Genomic DNA, 23,083 nt, shown 5'->3' with positions numbered 1-23,083 from the left:
CTTTCCTCACTCATTCTCTCCATGTGACCATACCATTTCAAAACACCCTCTTCTGCTCTTTGAACCGCACTCTTTTTATTTCCACACATCTCTCTTTCCCTTACATTACTTACTCGATCAAACCACCTCACACCACATATTGTCCTCAAACATCTCATTTCCGGCACATCCACCCTCCTGCGCACAACTCTATCCATAGCCCACGCCTCGCAACCATACAACATTGTTGGAACCACTATTCCTTCAAACATACCCATTTTTGCTTTCCGAGATAATGTTCTCGACTTCCACACATTCTTCAAGGCTCCTAGAATTTTCGCCCCCTCCCCCACCCTATGATTCACTTCCACTTCCACGGTTCCATCTGCTGCCAAATCCACTCTCAGATATCTAAAACACTTCACTTCCTCCAGTTTTTCTACATTCAAACTTACCTCCCAATTGACTTGACCCTCAACCCTACTGTACCTAATAACCTTGCTCTTATTCACATTTACTCTCAACTTTCTTCTTTCACACACTTTACCAAACTCAGTCACCAGCTTCTGCAGTTTCTCACATGAATCAGCCACCAGCACTGTATCATCAGCGAACAACAACTGACTCACTTCCCAAGCTCTCTCATCCACAACAGACTGCATACTTGCCCCTCTTTCCAAAACCCTTGCATTCACCTCCCTAACAACCCCGTCCATAAACAAATTAAACAAACTTGGAGACCACACACCCCTGCCACAAACCTACATTCTCTGAGAACCAATCACTTTCCTCTCTTCCTACACATACACATGCCTTACATCCTCGATAAAAACTTTTCACTGCTTCTAACAACTTGCCTCCCATACCATATATTCTTGATACCTTCTACAGAGCATCTCTATCAACCCTATCATATGCCTTCTCCAGGTCCATAAATGCTACATACAAATCCATTTGCTTTTCTAAGTATTTCTCACATAATTCTTCAAAGCAAACACCTGATCCACACATCCTCTACCACTTCTGAAACCAAACTGCTCTTCCCCAATCTGATGCTCTGTACATGCCTTCACCCTCTCAATCAATACCTTCCCATATAATTTCCCAGGAATACTCAACAAACTTATACCTCTGTAATTTGAGCAGTCACCTTTGTCCCCTTTGCCTTTGTACAATGGCACTATGCAAGCATTCCGCCAATCCTCAGGCACCTCACCATGAATCATACATACATTAAATAACCTTACCAACCAGTCAACAATACAGTCACCCCCATTTTTGCTGAATTCCGCTGCAATGCCATCCAAACCCGCTGCCTTGCTGGCTTTCATCTTCCGCAAAGCTTTTACTACCTCTTCTCTGTTTACCAAATCATTTTCCCTAACCCTCTCACTTTGCACACACCTCGACCAAAACACCCTATATCTGCCACTCTGTCATCAAACACATTCAACAAACCTTCAAAATACTCACTCCATCTCCTTCTCACTTCATCACTACTCGTTATCACCTCCCCGTTAGCCCCCTTCACTGAAGTTCCCATTTGTTCCCTTGTGTTATACACTTTATTTACCTCCTGGAAATGAGATGTTTGAGGACAATATGTGGTGCAAGATGGTTTGATCGAGTAAGTAATGGTTTGGTCACATGGAGAGAATGAGTGAGGAAAGTTTGACAAAGAGGATCTTTGTGTCAGAGGTGGAGTGAACGAGGAGAAGGTGGGAGACCAAATTGGAGGTGGAAGGAAGCAGTGAAAAAGATTCAGAGCAGTTGGGGCCTGAACATGCAGAAGGGTGAAAGGCGTGCAAGGAATAGTGTGAAATGGAATGATGTGGTGTACCGGGGTCGACGTGCTGTCAATGGATTGAACTAGGGCATGTGAGGCGTCTGGGGTAAATCATGGAAAGTTTTGTGGGGCCTGGATGTGGAAAGGGAGCTGTGGTTTCAGTGCATTATACATGACAGCTAGAGACTGAGTGTGAACGAATGTGGCCTTTGTTGTCTTTTCCTAGCGCTACCTCACATGCATGCGATGGGAGGGGGTTGTCATTACATGTGTGGTGGGGTGGCAATGGGAATGAATAAAGGCAGACAGTATGAAGTATGTAAATGTGTGTATATGTATATGTCTGTGTGTGTTTATATATGTATACATTGAGATGTATAGGTATGTATATGTGCTGTGTGGACGTGTATGTATATACATGTGTATGTGGGTGTGTTGGGCCATTCTTTCGTCTGTTTCCTTGCGCTACTTCGCTAACACAGGAGACAGCGACAAAGCAAAATAGATAGAAATAAATAAATATATATTATCCATGGGGATAGGAGAGAAAGAAAACTTCCCAGGTATTCCCTGTGTGTCATAGAAGGCGACTAAAAGGGGAGGGAGCGGAGGGCTGGAAATCCTCCCCTCTCGTTTTTAATTTTCCAAAAGAAGGAACAGAGAAGAGGGCCAAGTAAGGATATTCCCTCAAAGACTCAGTCCTCTGTTCTTAACGCTACCTCGCTAATGCAGGAAATGGCAAATATATAGACGTGTATATACGTAAATGCCCATATATGCACATATACATACCTGTACATTTCAACATATGCATACATATACATACACAGACATATACATATATACACATGTACATATTCATACTTGCTGCCTTCATTCATATGAACCTGTCGCCACCCCGCCACACATGAAATAGCATCCCCCTTGCACATGCGAGATAGGGCTAGGAAAAGACAGCAAAGGCCACATTCATTCACACTCAGTCTGTAGCTGTCATATGTAATGCACTGAAACCACAGCTCCCTTTTCACACCCAGGCCCCACAAAACTTTCCATAGTATACCCCAAACGCTTCACATGCCCTGGTTCAATCCATTGACAGAACGTCGACCCCAGTATACCACATCGTTCCCAGTCGCTTTATTCCTTGCACGCCTTTCACTCCGATTGCTCAAAATCTTTTTCACTCCATCCTTCCACCTCCAATTTGGTCTCCCACTTCTCGTTCCCTCCACCTCTGACACATAAATCCTCTTTGTCAATCTTTCCTCACTCATTCTCTCCATGTGACCAAAGCATTTCCATACACCCTCTTCTGCTTTCTCAACCACACTCTTATTTATTTCCACGCATCTCTCTTACCCTCTCATTACTTACTAGATCAAATCACCGCACACCTCATATTGTCCTCAAACATTTCATTTCCAACACATCCACCCTCCTCTGCACAACCCTATCTATAGCCCCTGCCTCACAACCATATATCATTGTTGAGACCACTATTCCTTCAAACATACCTATTTTTATTCTCTGAGATAACGTTCTCACCTTCCACACATTCTTCAGCGCTCCCAGAACCTTCGCCCCCTCACCCATCCTGTGACTCACTTCTGCTTCCATGGCTCCATCCGCTGCCAAATCCACTCCCAGATATCTGAAACACTTCACTACCTCCAGTTTTTCTCCATTCAAACTTACTTCCCAATTAACTTGTCCTTCAACCTACTGAACCTAATAACCTTGCTCTTATTTGCATTTACTCTCAGCTTTTTTCTTTCACACACTTTACCAAACTCAGTCACCAACTTCTGCAGTTTCTCACCCAAATCAGTCGTCAGTGCTGTATCATCAGTGAACAACAACTGACTCACTTCTCAAGCCCTCTCATCCACAACAGACTGCATACTTGCCCCATCTCTCCAAACCTCTTGCATTTACCTCCTTAACAACACCATCCATAAACAAGTTAAACAGCCATGGAGACATCACACACACCTGCCGCAAACTGACATTCACTTTGAACCAATCTCTTTCCTCTCTACCTGTTCTTACACATGCCTTACACCCTTGATAAAAACCTTTCACTACTTCTAGCAACTTACCTCCCACACCACATACTCCTAATACCTTCATACTCCTAATACCTTCCACAAAACATTATCAACTCTATCATATACCTTCTCCAGATCCACAATTGCTACATACAAATCCATTTGTTTTTCTAAGTATTTCTCACATACATTCTTCAAAACAAACACCTGATCCACACATCCTAAACCACTTCTGAAACCACACTGCTCTTTCCCAATCTGATGCTCTGTACATGCCTTTACACTCTCAGTCAATACCCTCCCATATAATTTCCTGGGAATACTTAACAAACTTATACCTTCGTAATTTGAACACTCACCTTTATCCCCTTTACCTTTGTACAAAGGCACTATGCAGGTATTTTGCCAATCCTCAGGCACTTCACCATGAACCATACATACATTAAATATCCTTACCAACCAGTCAACAACACAGTCACTCCCTTTTTTAATGAATTCCACTGCAATACCATCCAAACCTGCTGCCTTGCTGGCTTTCATCTTCCGCAAAGCTTTCACTACCTCTTCTCTGTTTAACAAACCATTCTCCCTGATCCTCTCACTTCGCACACCACCCCGACCATAACACCCTATATCTGCCACTCTATCATCAAACACATTCAACAAACCTTCAAAATACTCACTCCATCTCCTTTTCACTTCACCACTACTTGTTATTACCTCCCCATTATCCCCCTTGATTTGTTCTCTTGTCTTACACACTTTATTGACCTCCTTCCAGAACATCTTTTTATTCTCCCTAAATTTTAATGATACTCTCTCATCCCAACTCTCATTTGCCCTCTTTCTCACCTCTTGCACCTTTCTCTTGACCTCCTGCCTCTTTCTTTTATACATATCCCAGTCATTCGCACTACTTCCCCGCAAAAGTCGTCCAAACACCTCTCTCTTCTCTTTCACTATCAATCTTCTTCATCCTACCACTCACGACCCTTTCTACTCTGCCCACCTCCAACTTTTCTCATGCCACAAGCATCTTTTGCACAAGCCATCACTGCTTCCCTAAATACATCCCATTCCTCCCCCACTCCCCTTACGTCATTTGCTGTCATCTTTTTCCTTTCTGCACTCAATCTCTCTTGGTACTTCCTTACACAAGTCTCCTTTCCAGCTCACTTACTCTCACCACTCTCTTCACCCCAACATTCTCTCTTCTTTTCTGAAAACCTCTACAAATCTTCACCTTCGCCTCCACAAGATAATGATCAGACATCCCTCCAGTTGCCCCTCTCAGCACATTAACATCCAAAAGTCTCTCTTTCATGTGCCTATCAATTACTCATAATCCAATAATGCTCTCTGGCCATCTCTCTTATTTTCAAACTTATACTTATGTATATCTCTCTTTTAAAACCAGGTATTCCTAATCACCAGTCCCTTTTCAGCACACAAATCTACAAGCTCCTCACCATTTCCATTTACAACAGTGAACACCCTATGTACACCAATGATACCCTCAACAGCCACATTACTCACCTTTGCATTCAAAACCCCCATCACTATAACCCGGTCTCGTGCATCAAAGCTGCTAACACACTCACTCAGCTGTTCCTAAAACACATGCCTCTCATGATCTTTCTTCTCATGACCAGGTGCATAGGCACCAATAATCACCCATCTCCCTCCATCCACTTTCAGTTTTACTCATGTCAATTTAGAGTTTATTTTCTTACACTCTATCACGTACTCCCACAACTCCTGCTTCAGCAGTGCTTCTCCTTCCTTTGCTCTTGTCCTTTCACCAACCCCTGACTTTACTCCCAAGAAATTCCCTAACCACTCTTCTCCTTTACTCTTGAGCTTCGTTTCACTCAGAACCAAATCATCAGGGTTCCTTTCTTGAAACATACTACCTATCTCTCCAATTTTTCTCATCTTTGTTGCATTCACACACATTTAGACACCCCAATCTGAGCCTTCGAGGAGGATGAGCACTCCTCGCATGACTCCTTCTGTTTCTCCTTTTAGAAAGTTGAAATATGAGGAGGGGAGGGTTTCTAGCCCCCTGCTTCCTTCCCCTTTAGTTGCCTTCTACGACAGGCAGGGAATGCGTGGGAAGTATTCTTTCTCCCCTATCCCCAGGGATATATATGTATATATATATACCTCTTTTGGAAGCATTGCTGTATGTTGCACATGATGGGATACTGCACTTGCATATTAGGGTGTGTTTTCAGGATACATGCAACATTTTTTTTAGGATGCTTATTGCATTTTTTAACTGAGTGTACAATTGTACATATTTATTCGTTACATGAAAACCTCGGTACATATGCTGCATTCTTACATATGCTGAACCCCTTCATTAGAAATGTAGTGATGAATGGCAAGCATCCTGGTTAAACGTATGTGTGCCTTATGTGACTTGTAATAGTGGACACATTTTAAATTTTTCAGGAGATACTGTATTGTTTTCATGAAACATAGATAAAGTTTCACATTAGAACATGTAGTGTTGGATCATACAAATTGCATGATTTCATACGAGCTTTTGTTTTTCTAATACTTCAGTATGTACATTACCGTGTTATGTCAGAATTCCTGCAACCCTTTTACATATGATTACACCTTTCAGTTACCCCCAGACAAATTACATTCTTATATCAGGACATATGCTGCATTTTCACACCACATTCAAGCAGCTCTGTCCCAAAAAGTCAGTGCAATAAATAACTGGAAAAAGCATTTTATTTGAAGAGCTGTCAGTAAAGGGTGCTGCAGAGAGGAGACAAGATGAACATGTTTTGCTTGAATGGAAGGATGTTGTTTTAGTAGCAAGAAAAGTACTACAAGATGCCTCTTGTTGAAAAGACACTGAAAACTCCAGTTTAGACAGCCAAACCCTTGAGGAGGAAGATACCCAAAAGTTTGCTTTTTTGGTGCACAAGTCATTATATTAAAGAATGCATCATTAAATGGTCCAGTCTTGAGTGGATGTTTGTGCTAAGAGAATAGGACTTACAGCTCATGCTCAAAAACAGTCCACATTTTTATAGTGCAGACTGCAAAAAGGATGTATTGAAGTCCAAGTTAGAGAAGCAGTTTGGTTGTCATATACAACTTTGGTAACTCAGTAATATAACAGCTTGTCAATTCATCAAGACTGCCAGAGTGCCAAGTATTTGGGTTAGCATTTGATATTACTGCCTCAGACTCCAGGAGATTGGGAAAGGTAGCATTGGTCATTTGCAGGGCTTTAAAGTGCCTATGATGAATCCCCACTGATACTATGGTCTCCATATCTGAGGGTTCTGTGAAATGATACATTTCACCCACCTTCAACATATCATCACCCAGCTGATTACTGGCAAGAAAATGTAAGATTCATCAGCACAAAGGCAGAGACTAGTGTTTTCTTTTGCTCAAGATCTTTTTCAAGCTGTTACTGTGCAATGGACAATGCTATAACACCTCCTACATGGTATAACATTGAGACACTTTAAAGGCAGTGCTGTTATCATCACCTTGATTGCTTGATTTGGTCAGTATGCATCATTTTCTAGTTTACTTGAGCAAGAATAGATATGTGCATGAGCACTGATGAGGGGGACACTGTAATTCCACTTTCATTTCATCCTGACAGAAATATTGTCATGCATGTATTGGAACGATTTTGACATGACAGATGTCATCTGGCCCTGGAATAACACTGACTGCCTGTTTAATCATCAGAACAGTCACTGTCTGTGAAATCACCACTGAAGAGGCCTCAAAGAACAGTGTGATATTTTGCTTGATATTCCTGCCTCATCCAAGAACAAGGGGTCTTCTGTCAGTCACATGCAGACCAGAGGAAATGGAGCCATGCTTTGTGCATAAGGCAGAGCCACATCTGATGATATACACTAAAGAGATATCAGACACACATAATAAAACATATTGTAGGTATGAAGCTGAGCTCTTTTGTAGAATAGTACATAAAAAGTGCCACTTTGAGAAATTCGGAAGATTTTAAGAAAGAACGCCAGTGAGTTGAGGGATCGAGAGTCAGCTGTTGATTACATGTCCCCTGTATTTGCCTCAGTCATCAGAAATGCAACTACACGATATACTCTATAACTGTTATATTTGGGTCAAATGATTAGACTGATATTGCTGACTGAAAGTTAGATGAGGCATACGATGCCTGTGTACATTAGATGTGCCTATCCATTATGTTAGACAGTATTGCATTAAGTGTTAGAGTTTGCTGGCCAACCATTGCTTTCATATAGATTATTTGCAGATTTATTTTTTTCTTTTTTATTATACTTTGTCGCTGTCTCCCGCGTTTGCGAGGTAGCGCAAGGAAACAGACGAAAGAAATGGCCCAACCCCCCCCCCATACACATGTATATACATACGTCCACACACGCAAATATACATACCTACACAGCTTTCCATGGTTTACCCCAGACGCTTCACATGCCTTGATTCAATCCACTGACATCACGTCAACCCCGGTATACCACATCGCTCCAATTCACTCTATTCCTTGCCCTCCTTTCACCCTCCTGCATGTTCAGGCCCCGATCACACAAAATCTTTTTCACTCCATCTTTCCACCTCCAATTTGGTCTCCCTCTTCTCCTCGTTCCCTCCACCTCCGACACATATATCCTCTTGGTCAATCTTTCCTCACTCATTCTCTCCATGTGCCCAAACCACTTCAAAACACCCTCTTCTGCTCTCTCAACCTCGCTCTTTTTATTTCCACACATCTCTCTTACCCTTACGTTACTCACTCGATCAAACCACCTCACACCACACATTGTCCTCAAACATCTCATTTCCAGCACATCCATCCTCCTGCGCACAACTCTATCCATAGCCCATGCCTCGCAACCATACAACATTGTTGGAACCACTATTCCTTCAATCATACCCATTTTTGCTTTCCGAGATAATGTTCTCGACTTCCACACATTCTTCAAGGCCCCCAGAATTTTCGCCCCCTCCCCCACCCTATGATCCACTTCCGCTTCCATGGTTCCATCCGCTGCCAGATCCACTCCCAGATATCTGAAACACTTCACTTCCTCCAGTTTTTCTCCATTTAAACTCACCTCCCAATTGACTTGACCCTCAACCCTACTGTACCTAATAGCCTTGCTCTTATTCACATTTACTCTTAACTTTCTTCTTCCACACACTTTACCAAACTCAGTCAGCAGCTTCTGCAGTTTCACACATGAATCAGCCACCAGCGCTGTATCATCAGCGAACAACAACTGACTCACTTCCCAAGCTCACTCATCCCCAACAGACTTCATACTTGCCCCTCTTTCCAAAACTCTTGCATTTACCTCCCTAACAACCCCATCCATAAACAAATTAAACAACCATGGAGACATCACACACCCCTGCCGCAAACCTACATTCACTGAGAACCAATCACTTTCCTCTCTTCCTACACGTACACATGCCTTACATCCTCGATAAAAACTTTTCACTGCTTCTAACAACTTTCCTCCCACACCATGTACTCTTAATACCTTCCACAGAGCATCTCTATCAACTCTGTCATATGCCTTCTCCAGATCCATAAATGCTACATACAAATCCATTTGCTTTTCTAAGTATTTCTCACATACAGTCTTCAAAGCAAACACCTGATCCACACATCCTCTACCACTTCTGAAACCACACTGCTCTTCCCCAATCTGATGCTCTGTACATGCCTTCACCCTCTCAATCAATACCCTCCCATATAATTTACCAGGAATACTCAACAAACTTATACCTCTGTAATTTGAGCACTCACTCTTATCCCCTTTGCCTTTGTACAATGGCACTATGCACGCATTCCGCCAATCCTCAGGCACCTCACCATGAGTCATACATGCATTAAATAACCTTACCAACCAGTCAACAATACAGTCACCCCCTTTTTGCAGATTTATGTTACTGTTTGCATATTGAGAGTCTTGAACATTCCAAAATGAAAATACAAATTAGAAACAGCCCTTGAATGATGTTCATTTTAGTTTTATTGATGGAGTGCTCTGATAATTTTCAACTAAAGTTATCTTTTTCTGTTTTTCAAAGTTCGATAATATTTTTGTTTTTCATTACTTTCATAGCAAGTAACGGTAAGATTTCATAATTCCTGTATGATGTGTTTGTATCATCATTTTTACTTGGACCCCATTATTCTTTGGCACTGCATTGTACTGATTAAGTAGGATGATAGCCTAACTCATATTATTCATCCTTCCTTATGTTCATAATGGGCAAATAGATGTCCTCAAATTTTCTTTTTCCTTTTATGAAATGAAAAAGGAAATACTGTACATGTAAAAGTAAAGAATGAATAGAGACATATGAGTTAAGATAACTTATATGGCAATGGTTTATCCCTAAAGTTAATGTGTAGATCACATAGTTGAGGTGGCAAAGGAAGGTGGAAGATGGTAGTGTATGGTTGAGTATTAGAAGAGGGTATGAGCCCATGAGCAAATTCATTGATAACACATCACTGTTCATAAAAGAAATACTTTTAAATGTCATAGATATGTACAAATAAATGTGGTAAAATGACTTATACTGGGATGCGGTGGACATGGAGGGGGATTGGCAGTACATTGGGGTTGAGCCTCGAAAGGCAGATACTCTTGATGATTGTTATCATGATTTATTTATTTATTCATTTTGCTTTGTTGCTGTCTCCCGCATTTGCGAGGTAGCGCAAGGAAACAGACGAAAGAAATGGCCCAACCCACCCCCATACACAATGTATATACATACACGTCCACACACGCAAATATACATACCTATACATCTGGTGTGCAAAGTGAGAGGGTTAGGGAAAATGATTTGGTAAACAGAGAAGAGGTAGTAAAAGCTTTGCGGAAGATGAAAGCCAGCAAGGCAGCAGGTTTGGATGGTATTGCAGTGGAATTTATTAAAAAAGGGGGTGACTGTATTGTTGACTGGTTGGTAAGGTTATTTAATGTATGTATGACTCACGGTGAGGTGCCTGAGGATTGGCGGAATGCGTGCATAGTGCCATTGTACAAAGGCAAAGGGGATAAGAGTGAGTGCTCAAATTACAGAGGTATAAGTTTGTTGAGTATTCCTGGTAAATTATATGGGAGGGTATTGATTGAGAGGGTGAAGGCATGTACAGAGCATCAGATTGGGGAAGAGCAGTGTGGTTTCAGAAGTGGTAGAGGATGTGTGGATCAGGTGTTTGCTTTGAAGAATGTATGTGAGAAATACTTAGAAAAGCAAATGGATTTGTATGTAGCATTTATGGATCTGGAGAAGGCATATGATAGAGTTGATAGAGATGCTCTGTGGAAGGTATTAAGAATATATGGTGTGGGAGGCAAGTTGTTAGAAACGGTGAAAAGTTTTTATCGAGGATGTAAGGCATGTGTACGTGTAGGAAGAGAGGAAAGTGATTGGTTCTCAGTGAATGTACATTTGCGGCAGGGGTGTGTGATGTCTCCATGGTTGTTTAATTTGTTTATGGATGGGGTTGTTAGGGAGGTGAATGCAAGAGTTTTGGAAAGAGGGGCAAGTATGAAGTCTGTTGGGGATGAGAGAGCTTGGGAAGTGAGTCAGTTGTTGTTCGCTGATGATACAGCGCTGGTGGCTGATTCATGTGAGAAACTGCAGAAGCTGGTGACTGAGTTTGGTAAGGTGTGTGAAAGAAGAAAGTTAAGAGTAAATGTGAATAAGAGCAAGGTTATTAGGTAGAGTAGGGTTGAGGGTCAAGTCAATTGGGAGGTGAGTTTGAATGGAGAAAAACTGGAGGAAGTGAAGTGTTTTAGATATCTGGGAGTGGATCTGGCAGCGGATGGAACCATGGAAGCGGAAGTGGATCATAGGGTGGGGGAGGGGGCGAAAATTCTGGGAGCCTTGAAGAATGTGTGGAAGTCGAGAACATTATCTCGGAAAGCAAAAATGGGTATGTTTGAAGGAATAGTAGTTCCAACAATGTTGTATGGTTGCGAGGCGTGGGCTATGGATAGAGTTGTGCGCAGGAGGATGGATGTGCTGGAAATGAGATGTTTGAGGACAATGTGTGGTGTGAGGTGGTTTGATCGAGTAAGTAACGTAAGGGTAAGAGAGATGTGTGGAAATAAAAAGAGCGTGGTTGAGAGAGCAGAAGAGGGTGTTTTGAAATGGTTTGGGCACATGGAGAGAATGAGTGAGGAAAGATTGACCAAGAGGATATATGTGTCGGAGGTGGAGGGAACGAGGAGAAGTGGGAGACCAAATTGGAGGTGGAAAGATGGAGTGAAAAAGATTTTGTGTGATTGGGGCCTGAACATGCTGGAGGGTGAAGGGAGGGCAAGGAATAGAGTGAATTGGATCGATGTGGTATACCGGGGTTGACGTGCTGTCAGTGGATTGAATCAGGGCATGTGAAGCGTCTGGGGTAAACCATGGAAAGTTGTGTGGGGCCTGGATGTGAAAAGGGAGCTGTGGTTTCGGGCATTATTGTATGACAGCTAGAGACTGAGTGTGAACGAATGGGGCCTTTGTTGTCTTTTCCTAGTCCTACCTTGCACACATGAGGGGGGAGGGGGATGGTATTCCATGTGTGGCGAGGTGGCGATGGGAATGAATAAAGGCAGACAGTGTAAATTGTGTGCATGGGTATATATGTATGTGTCTGTGTGTGTATATATATGTGTACATTGAGATTTTTTTTTTTTTTCCGCTGTCTCCCGCGTTTGTGAGGTAGCGCAAGGAAACAGACGAAAGAAGTGGCCCAACCCATCCCCATACACATGTATATACATACGTCCACACACGCAAATATACATACCTACACAGCTTTCCATGGTTTACCCCAGACGCTTCACATGCCCCGATTCAATCCACTGACAGCACGTCAACCCCGGTATACCACATCGATCCAATTCACTCTATTCCTTGCCCTCCCTTCACCCTCCAGCATGTTCAGGCCCCAATCACACAAAATCTTTTTCACTCCATCTTTCCACCTCCAATTTGGTCTCCCACTTCTCCTCGTTCCCTCCACCTCCGACACATATATCCTCTTGGTCAATCTTTCCTCACTCATTCTCTCCATGTGCCCAAACCATTTCAAAACACCCTCTTCTGCTTTCTCAACCACGCTCTTTTTATTTCCACACATCTCTCTTACCCTTACATTACTTACTCAATCAAACCACCTCACACCACACATTGTCCTCAAACATCTCATTTCCAGCACATCCACCCTCCTGCGCACAACTCTATCCATAGCCCATGCCTCGCAACCATACAACATTGTTGGAACTACTATTCCTTCAAACATACCATTTTTGCTTTCCGAGATAATGTTCTCGACTTCCACACATTCTTCAAGGCTCCCAGGATTTTCGCCCCCTCCCCACCCTATGATTCACTTCCACTTCCATGGTTCCATCCACTGCCAGATCCACTCCCAGATATCTAAAACACTTTACTTCCTCCAGTTTTGCTCCATTCAAACTTACCTCCCAATTGACTTGACCCTCAACCCTACTGTACCTAATAACCTTGCTCTTATTCACATTTACTCTTAACTTTCTTCTTTCACACACTTTACCAAACTCAGTCACCAGCTTCTGCAGTTTCTCACATGAATCAGCCACCAGCGCTGTATCATCAGCGAACAACTGACTCACTTCCCAAGCTCTCTCATCCACAACAGACTTCATACTTGCCCCTCTTTCCAAAACTCTTGCATTCACCTCCCTAACAACCCCATCCATAAACAAAGTTATAATTTGTATATTTGCATATATGTTTACACATGATCCCTGGATTAGGTAAGATGGAACAGAAGACGGAGCCAAGCAGGAGTGCTCATCATCCTCAAAGGCTCAGGCTGGGGTGTTTAAATGTGTATGGATATAGTTAAGATTAGAAGAAAGGAGAGTTATGTAGTATGTTTGAGGTGATATACCTGGAAGTTCTAACTCTGAGTAAAACAAAGCCTAAAGGTAAAGGGGAAGAATGGTTTGGGAAGGTCAGGGTCAGGTGAGAGGAGGAGACTTAAGGAAGGAGTAGCACTACTACTGAGGCAGGAGTTGTAGAAGTGTGTGAAAGAGTGTTAGGAAGTGAACTTAAGACTGATGTGGGTAAGAATGAAAGTGGACGACATGAAATGGTCAATTATTAGTGCTTATATACCTGGCCATGAGAAGAAAGATCATGAGAGGCAAGTGCTTTGGGAGCAGCAGAGTGAGTGTGTCAGTAGTTTTGATGCAAAAGACTGGGTATTAGTGATGGGTTATTTGAATGCAAAGGTAAGGGATATGGCAGTTAAGGGTATGGTTGGGAGGGTATGGAGTACTTACTTTTATGAGTGGATATGTTTAAGAGCTTTTGGAATTGTGTGCTGAAAAAGGCCCGGTGATTAGAAATGCCTAGTTTAAATGAGGAACATTCACAAGTATACATATGTGAGTAGGAAATATGTTCAGAGAGCATTATTAGATTACATAGTAATTGATAGGCTCATAAAGGAGAGACTCTTTAATATAAATGTGCTGAGAGTGGCAACTGGTAGGATATCTGATCACTCTCTTGTTGAGGCAAGGATGAAGATGAGTAAAGATTTTTAGAAAAGAGGAAATACTCTAGGTGAGGAGAGAGTGGTGAAAATAAGTGAGCTTGTAAAAGAGACTCATATGAAGATATACAAGGAGAGATTGAGTGTAGATTGGCAAAAGGTGAAAGTGACTGGAGCAAAGGGAGTGGGTGAGGAATGGAAAGTATCTAGGGAAGCATTGCTGGCATGTGCAAGAGATACATGTGTCATGTGAAGGGTGTGGACAGATTAGAAAGGGAAATGAATGGTAGGATGAGGTAAAGCTGTGATTCAAAGAGAAAAGAGAGGAGTTTGGGCAGTACTTAGAGGGTAGTAAGGGGATTTGTAAAAGAAAGTGGCTAGGGTTGAAAAAGAGAGCAAGTGAGAGTTGGGGTGAGTGAGTATTGGTCAACTTTAGGGAAAATAAAATGTTTGGGAAGGAGGTTAATCAAGTGCAAAAATCAAGAGAACAAATAGGAACATTGATAAAGGGGGCAAAAAGGGAAATGGTAACAGTTAGTGATGGAGTGAGTATACTGAAGGACTGTTAAATGTGTTTGATGATAGTGTAGCGAAGTAGGTTGTTTGGGTCAGGACGGTAGGCGAAGTGAGAGGGTCGTGGAGACTGGATTGGTGAAGAGAGAAGAGGTGGTGAAAGCCTTGTGAAGGATGAAATGTGGCAAGCCAGCTGGAGTGGATGGTATTGCTATTGAATTTATTTATAAAGTGCGTGTGACTGTTTTGATAAGCTTGTTTGGATTTTCAGTGTATGTATGGATCATAGTGAGGTGCCTGAAGATTGGCAGAATGCGTATAAAGGCAAGAGGGATAAAGGTGAGTGTTCAGACTATAAAGGTATAAGTTTGTTGGTGTACATGGTAAGTTGTATGGGAGGGGAGTGATTAAAAGAGTGAAGGCATGTACAGAGCATCAGACTGGGTGGTTTCATAGGTGGTAGAAGATGGTATCAATAAGGTGTCTGCATTAGAGAATGTGTGTGAGAAATACTAAGAGAAAAGGATGGATTTGTATGTGGCATTTATGGATCTGGAGAAAGCGTATGATAGGGGTGATAGAGATGCATTGTGGGAGGTCTTGAGAGTATTATGTGTGGAAGGATAGCTGCTAGAAGCAATGAGAAGCTTTTATCAAGGGTATAAGGTATATATCGAGTAGGAAAAGAGAAGAGTGAATGGTTTCAAGTGGAGTTTGGTCTGTGGCAGGGGTGTGTGATGTCATTATAGTTGTATAATTTATTTATAGCTGGGCTGGTGTAGGAGGTAATGTGAGAGTCTTGGAGAGAGGAGTGAATATGATGTCCATTGGGATAAGAGGGCATGGGAAGAGTCTGATGTTGTCTGCTGATGATACAGCATTGTTGGTGACCGAGTTTGGAAGGGTGTATGAAAGGAGGAAGTTGAGAGAAAATGTGAATAAAAGCAATGTTATTAGCAGAGTTGAGGGATAGGTTAGTTGGGATGTTAGTTTGAATAGATAAAAATTGGAGGAAGTGAAGATTTTTAGTTACCTGGGAATTGATCTAGTAGCAAATGGAACCATGGAAGTACATCATAGGATGGGTAAGGGGGTGAAGGTTCTGGGAACACTGAATAATGTGTAGAAAGAGAGAGCCTTATATGACAGGGCAAAAATGGATATTTTTGAAGGTATGTTAGTCATGTTATTATATGGATGTGAGCCATGGGCTGTAGATAAGACTGCAAAGGAGAGTGGGTGTGTTGGAAATGAAATGTTGTGGACAATATGTAGTGTGAGGTGTTTTGATTGAGTATATAATGAAAGGGTAAGAGAGAGGTGTGATGATAAAAAGAGTGTGGTTGAGAGAGCATAGGAGTATTACCGAAATATTATAGACATATAGAAAGAACATTATCTCCGAAAGCAAAAATGGGTATGTTTGAAGGAATAGTGGTTCCAACAATGTTGTATGGTTGCGAGGCGTGGGCTATGGATAGAGTTGTGCGCAGGAGGATGGATGTGCTGGAAATGAGATGTTTGAGGACAATGTGTGGTGTGAGGTGGTTTGATCGAGTAAGTAACGTAAGGGTAAGAGAGATGTGTGGAAATAAAAAGAGCGTGGTTGAGAGAGCAGAAGAGGGTGTTTTGAAATGGTTTGGGCACATGGAGAGAATGAGTGAGGAAAGATTGACCAAGAGGATATATGTGTCGGAGGTGGAGGGAACGAGGAGAAGAGGGAGACCAAATTGGAGGTGGAAAGATGGAGTGAAAAAGATTTTGTGTGATCGGGGCCTGAACATGCAGGAGGGTGAAAGGAGGGCAAGGAATAGAGTGAATTGGAGCGATGTGGTATACCGGGGTTGACGTGCTGTCAGTGGATTGAATCGGGGCATGTGAAGCGTCTGGGGTAAACCATGGAAAGCTGTGTAGGTATGTATATTTGCGTGTGTGGACGTATGTATATACATGTGTATGGGGGTGGGTTGGGCCATTTCTTTCGTCTGTTTCTTTGCGCTACCTCGCAAACGCGGGAGACAGCGGCAAAAAAAAAAAAAAAAAAAATAGAAATAATGGATGTTTGAGGAAAGGTTGACAAAGGGGATATATGTGTCAGAAGTGGAGGAGCAAGGAGACCAGGGAGACTAAATTTGAAATGGAAGGTTGGAGTAAAAAGATTTTGAGTTATTGGAGACTAAACATGCAGGAGGGTAAAAGGTGTGCACAGGATGGAGTGAATTAGAACGATGTGGTACACTAGAGTTGATGTGCTGGTCAGTGGATTGAACTGGGGCATGTAAAGTGTCCAGGGTAAACCATGAAAATGTCTGTGGAGCCTGGTTTTGGATAAAGGGCTATGGTTTTGATGCATTGCATATGACAGCTTGTGCTAATGCAGAAAGTGGGATCAAGTATGAAAAAAGAAAGAATATTTACACACAGCTTTATTTGTTTACCATATGTAATCCTATAAAATGATTGTATCAAGAGAACAGTATTATCTGGAGAAAAAGCATCTCTACTGACCAAGGCAGCATGTAGCAGCGAACCAATATCAGAATATTGGCAGGAATTTAAAGGGAGCCCACAAAATGTAATGAATATTGGCAGGGGACTCAAAGAAACCCAGGAAACACAGTGCTTGATATGAAGACTCCCACCATTGCGTCTTCATGTGAAGGTTCCCAGTGCTTAAGTGTCACTACATAGCGGGCATATTTTCATACCTCATTCGATGAATGGTCTTTTGGTCATGGTGTTTAGACTTCCCAGAAATTCCACACTGTACGTGCAAATAATGTATTGATGTTAAAGAGTCATAGCCATGATTTTACGTACAGTATAAGAGGTCTCATATTTAGATATTATAGCATCAGAATTATTTCTGTATCTCAGATCATCCTGATATTGAATGAGATTGAAATGTACACCATGATGCAGTGTTGATTATTCATTTTATTACCGGTATTATTTGCAATCAGAATTACAGATGTTGTAAAGTTGCATTTGCTGGTCATTCTTTCATTACAAGATTTAGCTGTAGAAAAACAGAAATATTGTCTGCAACTGCATGTTGACATTAGTCTTTGGCCATAAAAGTCTTTTTAACCTAATGTTAGTCTTTTGGTATTGTTTTGGACTAGCTGAGCATCTTGTATCAAGTAAATATCATTTACTGGGCCTTATACCTACACAAAATAATGTATCATGTGGCACTAGAAGTACATGCTTCATTGTCCATATCTCTCCATTATCTTGCACTGCCTGACCTTATGTTTGAGAGGATACATTCTGCTCTAGGACTCTATTTTCATGTTGTACGTTTACTTTTCTTTGTAAAACAGAAAAATAAACTGTATGGAGAAATTTTCCCTGAAACATGCCAGAGCTTTGTCACCAAATACTCTGGTAATGTGAGTAAAGTGCAGTTACCAGTATCAAACAAACATATCTTAATGGTTTGGTGACCATAAATATCTAGCTCTATGTTAAATCTGGTAGATAAACTGGGGTTGTTATTAGGTTGGGCTGGATTTGCTTCTGTTGTTTTATACACTATTGTCTTTTTTTGAATTTCACAGTATCAGTATTTTTTGTGATTATTTCTTTGTTCCCATACAGTATTGATAAAATCCAATGGTAGAATGATACGTCTAGAAGATAAGATGGGGAAAAGTGAAATACAAGAGAATCATGGACCATGATGGATTTCTTTACTAGTACCTGAAGGTTTTAAAAACAACTGTCAGGGAAGGCTTTAATTTTATTTTTCATTATTCTTTGTCGCTGTCTCCCATGTTAGCGAGGTCGCGCAAGGAAACAGACGAAAGAAATGGCCCAACCCACCCACATACACATGTATATACATACACGTCCACACACGCAAATATACATACCCATACATCTCGACGTATACATATATATACACACACAGACATATACATATATACACATGCACATAATTCATACTGTCTGCCCTTATTCATTCCCATCGCCACCCTGCCACACATGAAGTGACAGCCCCCTCCCCCCCATTTGTGTGAGGTAGCGCTAGGAAAAGACAACAAGGGCCACATTCGTTCACACTCAGTCTCTAGCTGTCATGTATAATGCACCGAAACCACAGCTCCCTTTCCACATCCAGGCCCCACAAAACTTTCCATGGTTTACCCCAGATGCTTCACATGCCCTGGTTCAATCCATTTGACAGCACATCGACCCCAATATACCACATTGTTCCAATTCACTCTATTCCTTGCATGCCTTTTATCTTCCTGCATGTTCAGGCCCCAGTCACTCAGAATCTTTTTCACTCCATCTTTCCACCTCCTATTTGGTCCCCCACTTCTCCTCATTCCCTCCATCTCTGACACATATATCCTCTTTGTCAATCTTTCCTCACTCATTCTCTCCATGTAACCAAACCATTTCAAAACACCCTCTGATGCTCTCTCAACCACACTCTTTTTATTACCATACATATCTCTTACTCTTTCATTACTTACTTGATCAAACCACCTCACACCACATATTGTCCTCAAACATCTCATTTCCAGCACATCCACCCTCCTGCGCACAACTCTATCTATAGCCCACGCCTCGCAACCATATATCATTGTTGGAACCACTATTCCCTCAAACATACCTATTTTTGCTTTCCAAGATAAGGTTCTCGATTTCCATACATTTTTCAACGCTCCCAGAACTTTCTCCCCCTCCTTCACCCTATGATTCACTTCCACTTCCATGGTTCCATCTGCTGCCAAGTCCACTCCCAGATATCTAAAACACTTCACTTCCTCCAGGTTTTCTCCATTCAAGCTTACCTCCCAATTGACTTGTCCCTCAACCTTACAGTACTTAATAACCTTGCTCTTATTCACATTTACTCTCAGCTCTCTTCTTTCACACACTTTACCAAACTCAGTCACCAGCTTCTGCAGTTTCTCACCCGAATCAGCCACCAGCACTGTATCATCAGCGAACAACAACTGACTCGCTTCCCAAGCTCTCTCATCCACTTGCATTCACCTCCCTAACAACCCCATCCATAAACAAATTAAACAACCGTGGAGACGTCACACACCCCTACCGCAAACTAACATTCACTGAGAACAAATCACTTTCCTCCCTTCTTACTCGTACACATGCCTTACATCCTCGATAAAAACTTTTCACTGCTTCTAACTACTTGCCTCCCACACCATATATTCTTAATACCTTCCACAGAGCATCTCTATCAGCTCTTATCATATTCCTTCTCCAGATCCATAAATGCTACATACAAATCCATTTGCTTTTCTTCAAAGCAAACTCCTGATCCACACATCCTCTACCACTTCTAAAACCACACTGCTCTTCCCCAATCTGATGCTCTGTACATGCCTTCACCCTCTCAATCAATACCCTCCCATATAATTTCCCAGGATACTCAACAACCTTATATCTCTGTAATTTGAGCACTCACTTTTATCCCCTTTGCCTTTGTACAATGGCACTATGCAAGCATTCTTCCAATCCTCAGGCACCTCACCATGAGTCATACGTACTTTAAAAAACCTTACCAACCAGTCAACAATACAGTCACCCCCTCTTTTTGATGAATTCCACTGCAGTACCATCCAAATCCGCTGCCTTGCTGGCTTTCATCTTCCACAAAGCTTTTATTACTTCTTCTCTGTTTACCATATTATTCTCCCTAACCCTCTCACTTTGCACACCACCTTGACCAAAACACCCTATATCTGCCACTCATCATCAAACACATTCAACAAACCTTCAAAATACTCACTACTTCTCCTCACATCACCACTACTTGTTATCCCTCCCCATTAGGCCCCTTCACTGAAGTTCCCATTTGTTCCCTTGTCTTACACACTTTATTTACCTCCTTCCAAAACATCTTATTATTCTCCATAAGATTTAATGATACTCTCTCACCTCAACTCTCATTTGCCCTCTTTTTCACCTCTTGCACCTTTCTCTTGACCTCCTGCCTCTCTCTTCTCTTTCACTAATAATCTTACTTCCTCATCCTACCACTCACTACCCTTTTTGATCTGCCCACCTCCCACACTTCTCATGTCACAAGCATCTTTTGCGCAAGCCATCACTGCTTCCCTAAATACATCCCATTCCTCCCTCACTCCCCTTACATCCTTTGTTCTCACCTTTTTCCACACTATACTCAGTCTCTCCTGGTACTTCCTCACACAAGTCTCCTTCCCAAGCTCACTTACTCTCACCACTCTCTTCACCCCAACATTCTCTCTTCTTTTCTGAAAACCTCTACATGTCTTCACCTTTGCCTCCACAAGATAATGATCAGACATCCCTCCAGTTGCACCTCTCAGCACATTAACATCTAAAAAGTAAAGAAATTGAATCATGATATTTCTTCCTCATGCTGTAGATACATTTGAATTTAGAATTTAGTGGAAACAGACATTTTATTCTTTAGTAAAAAGTCATGAGTTGTTTTTCCACATGAAAGGTACTAAGAAATATCTTGATAATTTTGTCAGTGGACACAAGTATACTTTTATATTACAAAAATGAATGATGATGAAATGTATTTTTGAGAAGAGACTAAAGACAGGTTATAGAAGTATTAGTTATTTTCCCTTCTGTTTTGGAGCTGGACATGCATATAGCAGTGCTGCTGTTGTGATAAGTGGTAAAATGTCACAGGAGACAGTGTGGCAACAGTTTCGTCAACCTGTACTGAATTTTCTAGTGACAAGCTTGTTTGTGGATGATACTGTGTTGTTTACTGAGAGTAAAGAGGAGTTGCATAAGGTTGTGTGTTTTACGATTTGTGCAAGCATAAATAATTGAAGGTAAATGCAAGTAAAAGAATAGTAATAGTGTTTGAAAAGAAACAGTGAAAGTATAGAGATTGCGAATCCTTTAGAGTGAGAGAAGAAAATGTACTGAACTATCTTATAGATGTAGGAGGAGAAATACTGGAAGAGATGACAGAATTTAGATATTTAGGTGTTATCTTGGGTAAGTTTGATTATATGGAAGGAGAGATAAGGTAGAGAGCAGTACAGGGTAGAAGAGTCTCCAGTTTTCTTAATATTGTAATGAAGGGTACAGGTGTAAGTATGGAAGCGAAGGAAGAATTGAGGGACAGAATTGTCCTCCCAAACGTGATCTGTGAAGCCAAAACATGGACATGGGATGAATCACAAAGGTCAAGAATCCAGGCTGTGGAAATAAGTTATTTAAGAGGAATGTGTAGTATGACTAGGTGGAATGAAAAAAGTGATAAAGGGGTGCATGAGAAATTTGGTATGGTAGGAAATGCAAAGGGAATGAATTGTGTAGTGGTAGAGTGGGGGAAATGTAATTCTTTAAGGTGGTTTGGGCATGTGGAAAGAATGCAAGATGGGGAGTATACACAAGAGTGTATGACAGTATATTTAAAGAGGTTGATGTGAGAAGAAGACTACCTGTGGCATGGGGAAATAGAGTGGAAGAGTACTGGAGGGGGAGAAATGGGGGAAGAATGTGTGGAATGATGTATGCAAGTGAGGCATGTAAGCACAGGAATAAGTGGAGATTCTTTTGCATGGCCTCCCATGTGAGGAAGGTAAAGTTCCTGGAGAGAATGAGCATCAGAAATGTAGATAGATAGACAGACACTGATTCCTTGAATGATCAGCATTTTGTTAATTATATGTTAAATAGACAGTAAGAGTACCTGATATGAATTTTTCTCCACAGATATGTGCAGTACTTTGCTGGATTACTCTCAGGGGTGATCCGCATCAACTCTAGTCCACTATACCTCCATACGCTTACCATGTATGGCATCCCACACTTTGAACCAAGGGGAGGCTGCCATCTTTTTATCAAAGTAAGTTTGAAAACTATTAAGTTTTCTCAAAATATAGAAGATAACAGTATTGAATTTTACCAAAAAATCAAACAATTTCTCAATTGCTTCATAACAGAGGAAAAGATACTTGTTTAATTTTCAAGTAGGATATTGTAATACTTTTTATACCACTGACGTTTGATGAAGTATTATATTATGTAACATATAAATGATACAGTTTTATGGAATGTAAGAGCATCAGTAATGAAGTATGACTTGGGAGGAAATCTTACTTCTTTGTAATGCTATATACATAGCTGAAATCTCTATGTACATGTACTTGGATTCCCAACTCACAAACAAGTTATGTCTCTGAACTTACGTTGTAA

At 41.4% G+C, this 23,083-nt stretch overlaps 1 protein-coding gene across 24 annotated transcripts in view; it reads left to right on the top strand.

Moving 5' to 3' along the window:
• by (focal adhesion protein tensin) overlaps window positions 1-23,083 on the top strand; it is a 1,595,780-nt gene that overhangs the window by 1,201,295 nt on the left and 371,402 nt on the right. For all 24 annotated transcript variants that reach the window (XM_071662733.1, XM_071662731.1, XM_071662715.1 and 21 more), the window contains one exon: window positions 22,601-22,733. In XM_071662733.1, the coding sequence (XP_071518834.1) occupies window positions 22,601-22,733 (133 nt within the window). The remainder of the gene's footprint in view (window positions 1-22,600; window positions 22,734-23,083) is intronic.

The sequence above is a fragment of the Panulirus ornatus genome, chromosome 6 (genome assembly GCF_036320965.1).
Source record: "Panulirus ornatus isolate Po-2019 chromosome 6, ASM3632096v1, whole genome shotgun sequence".
NCBI lineage: Eukaryota > Metazoa > Arthropoda > Malacostraca > Decapoda > Palinuridae > Panulirus > Panulirus ornatus.
This window is presented reverse-complemented; position numbering and strand designations above follow the sequence as displayed.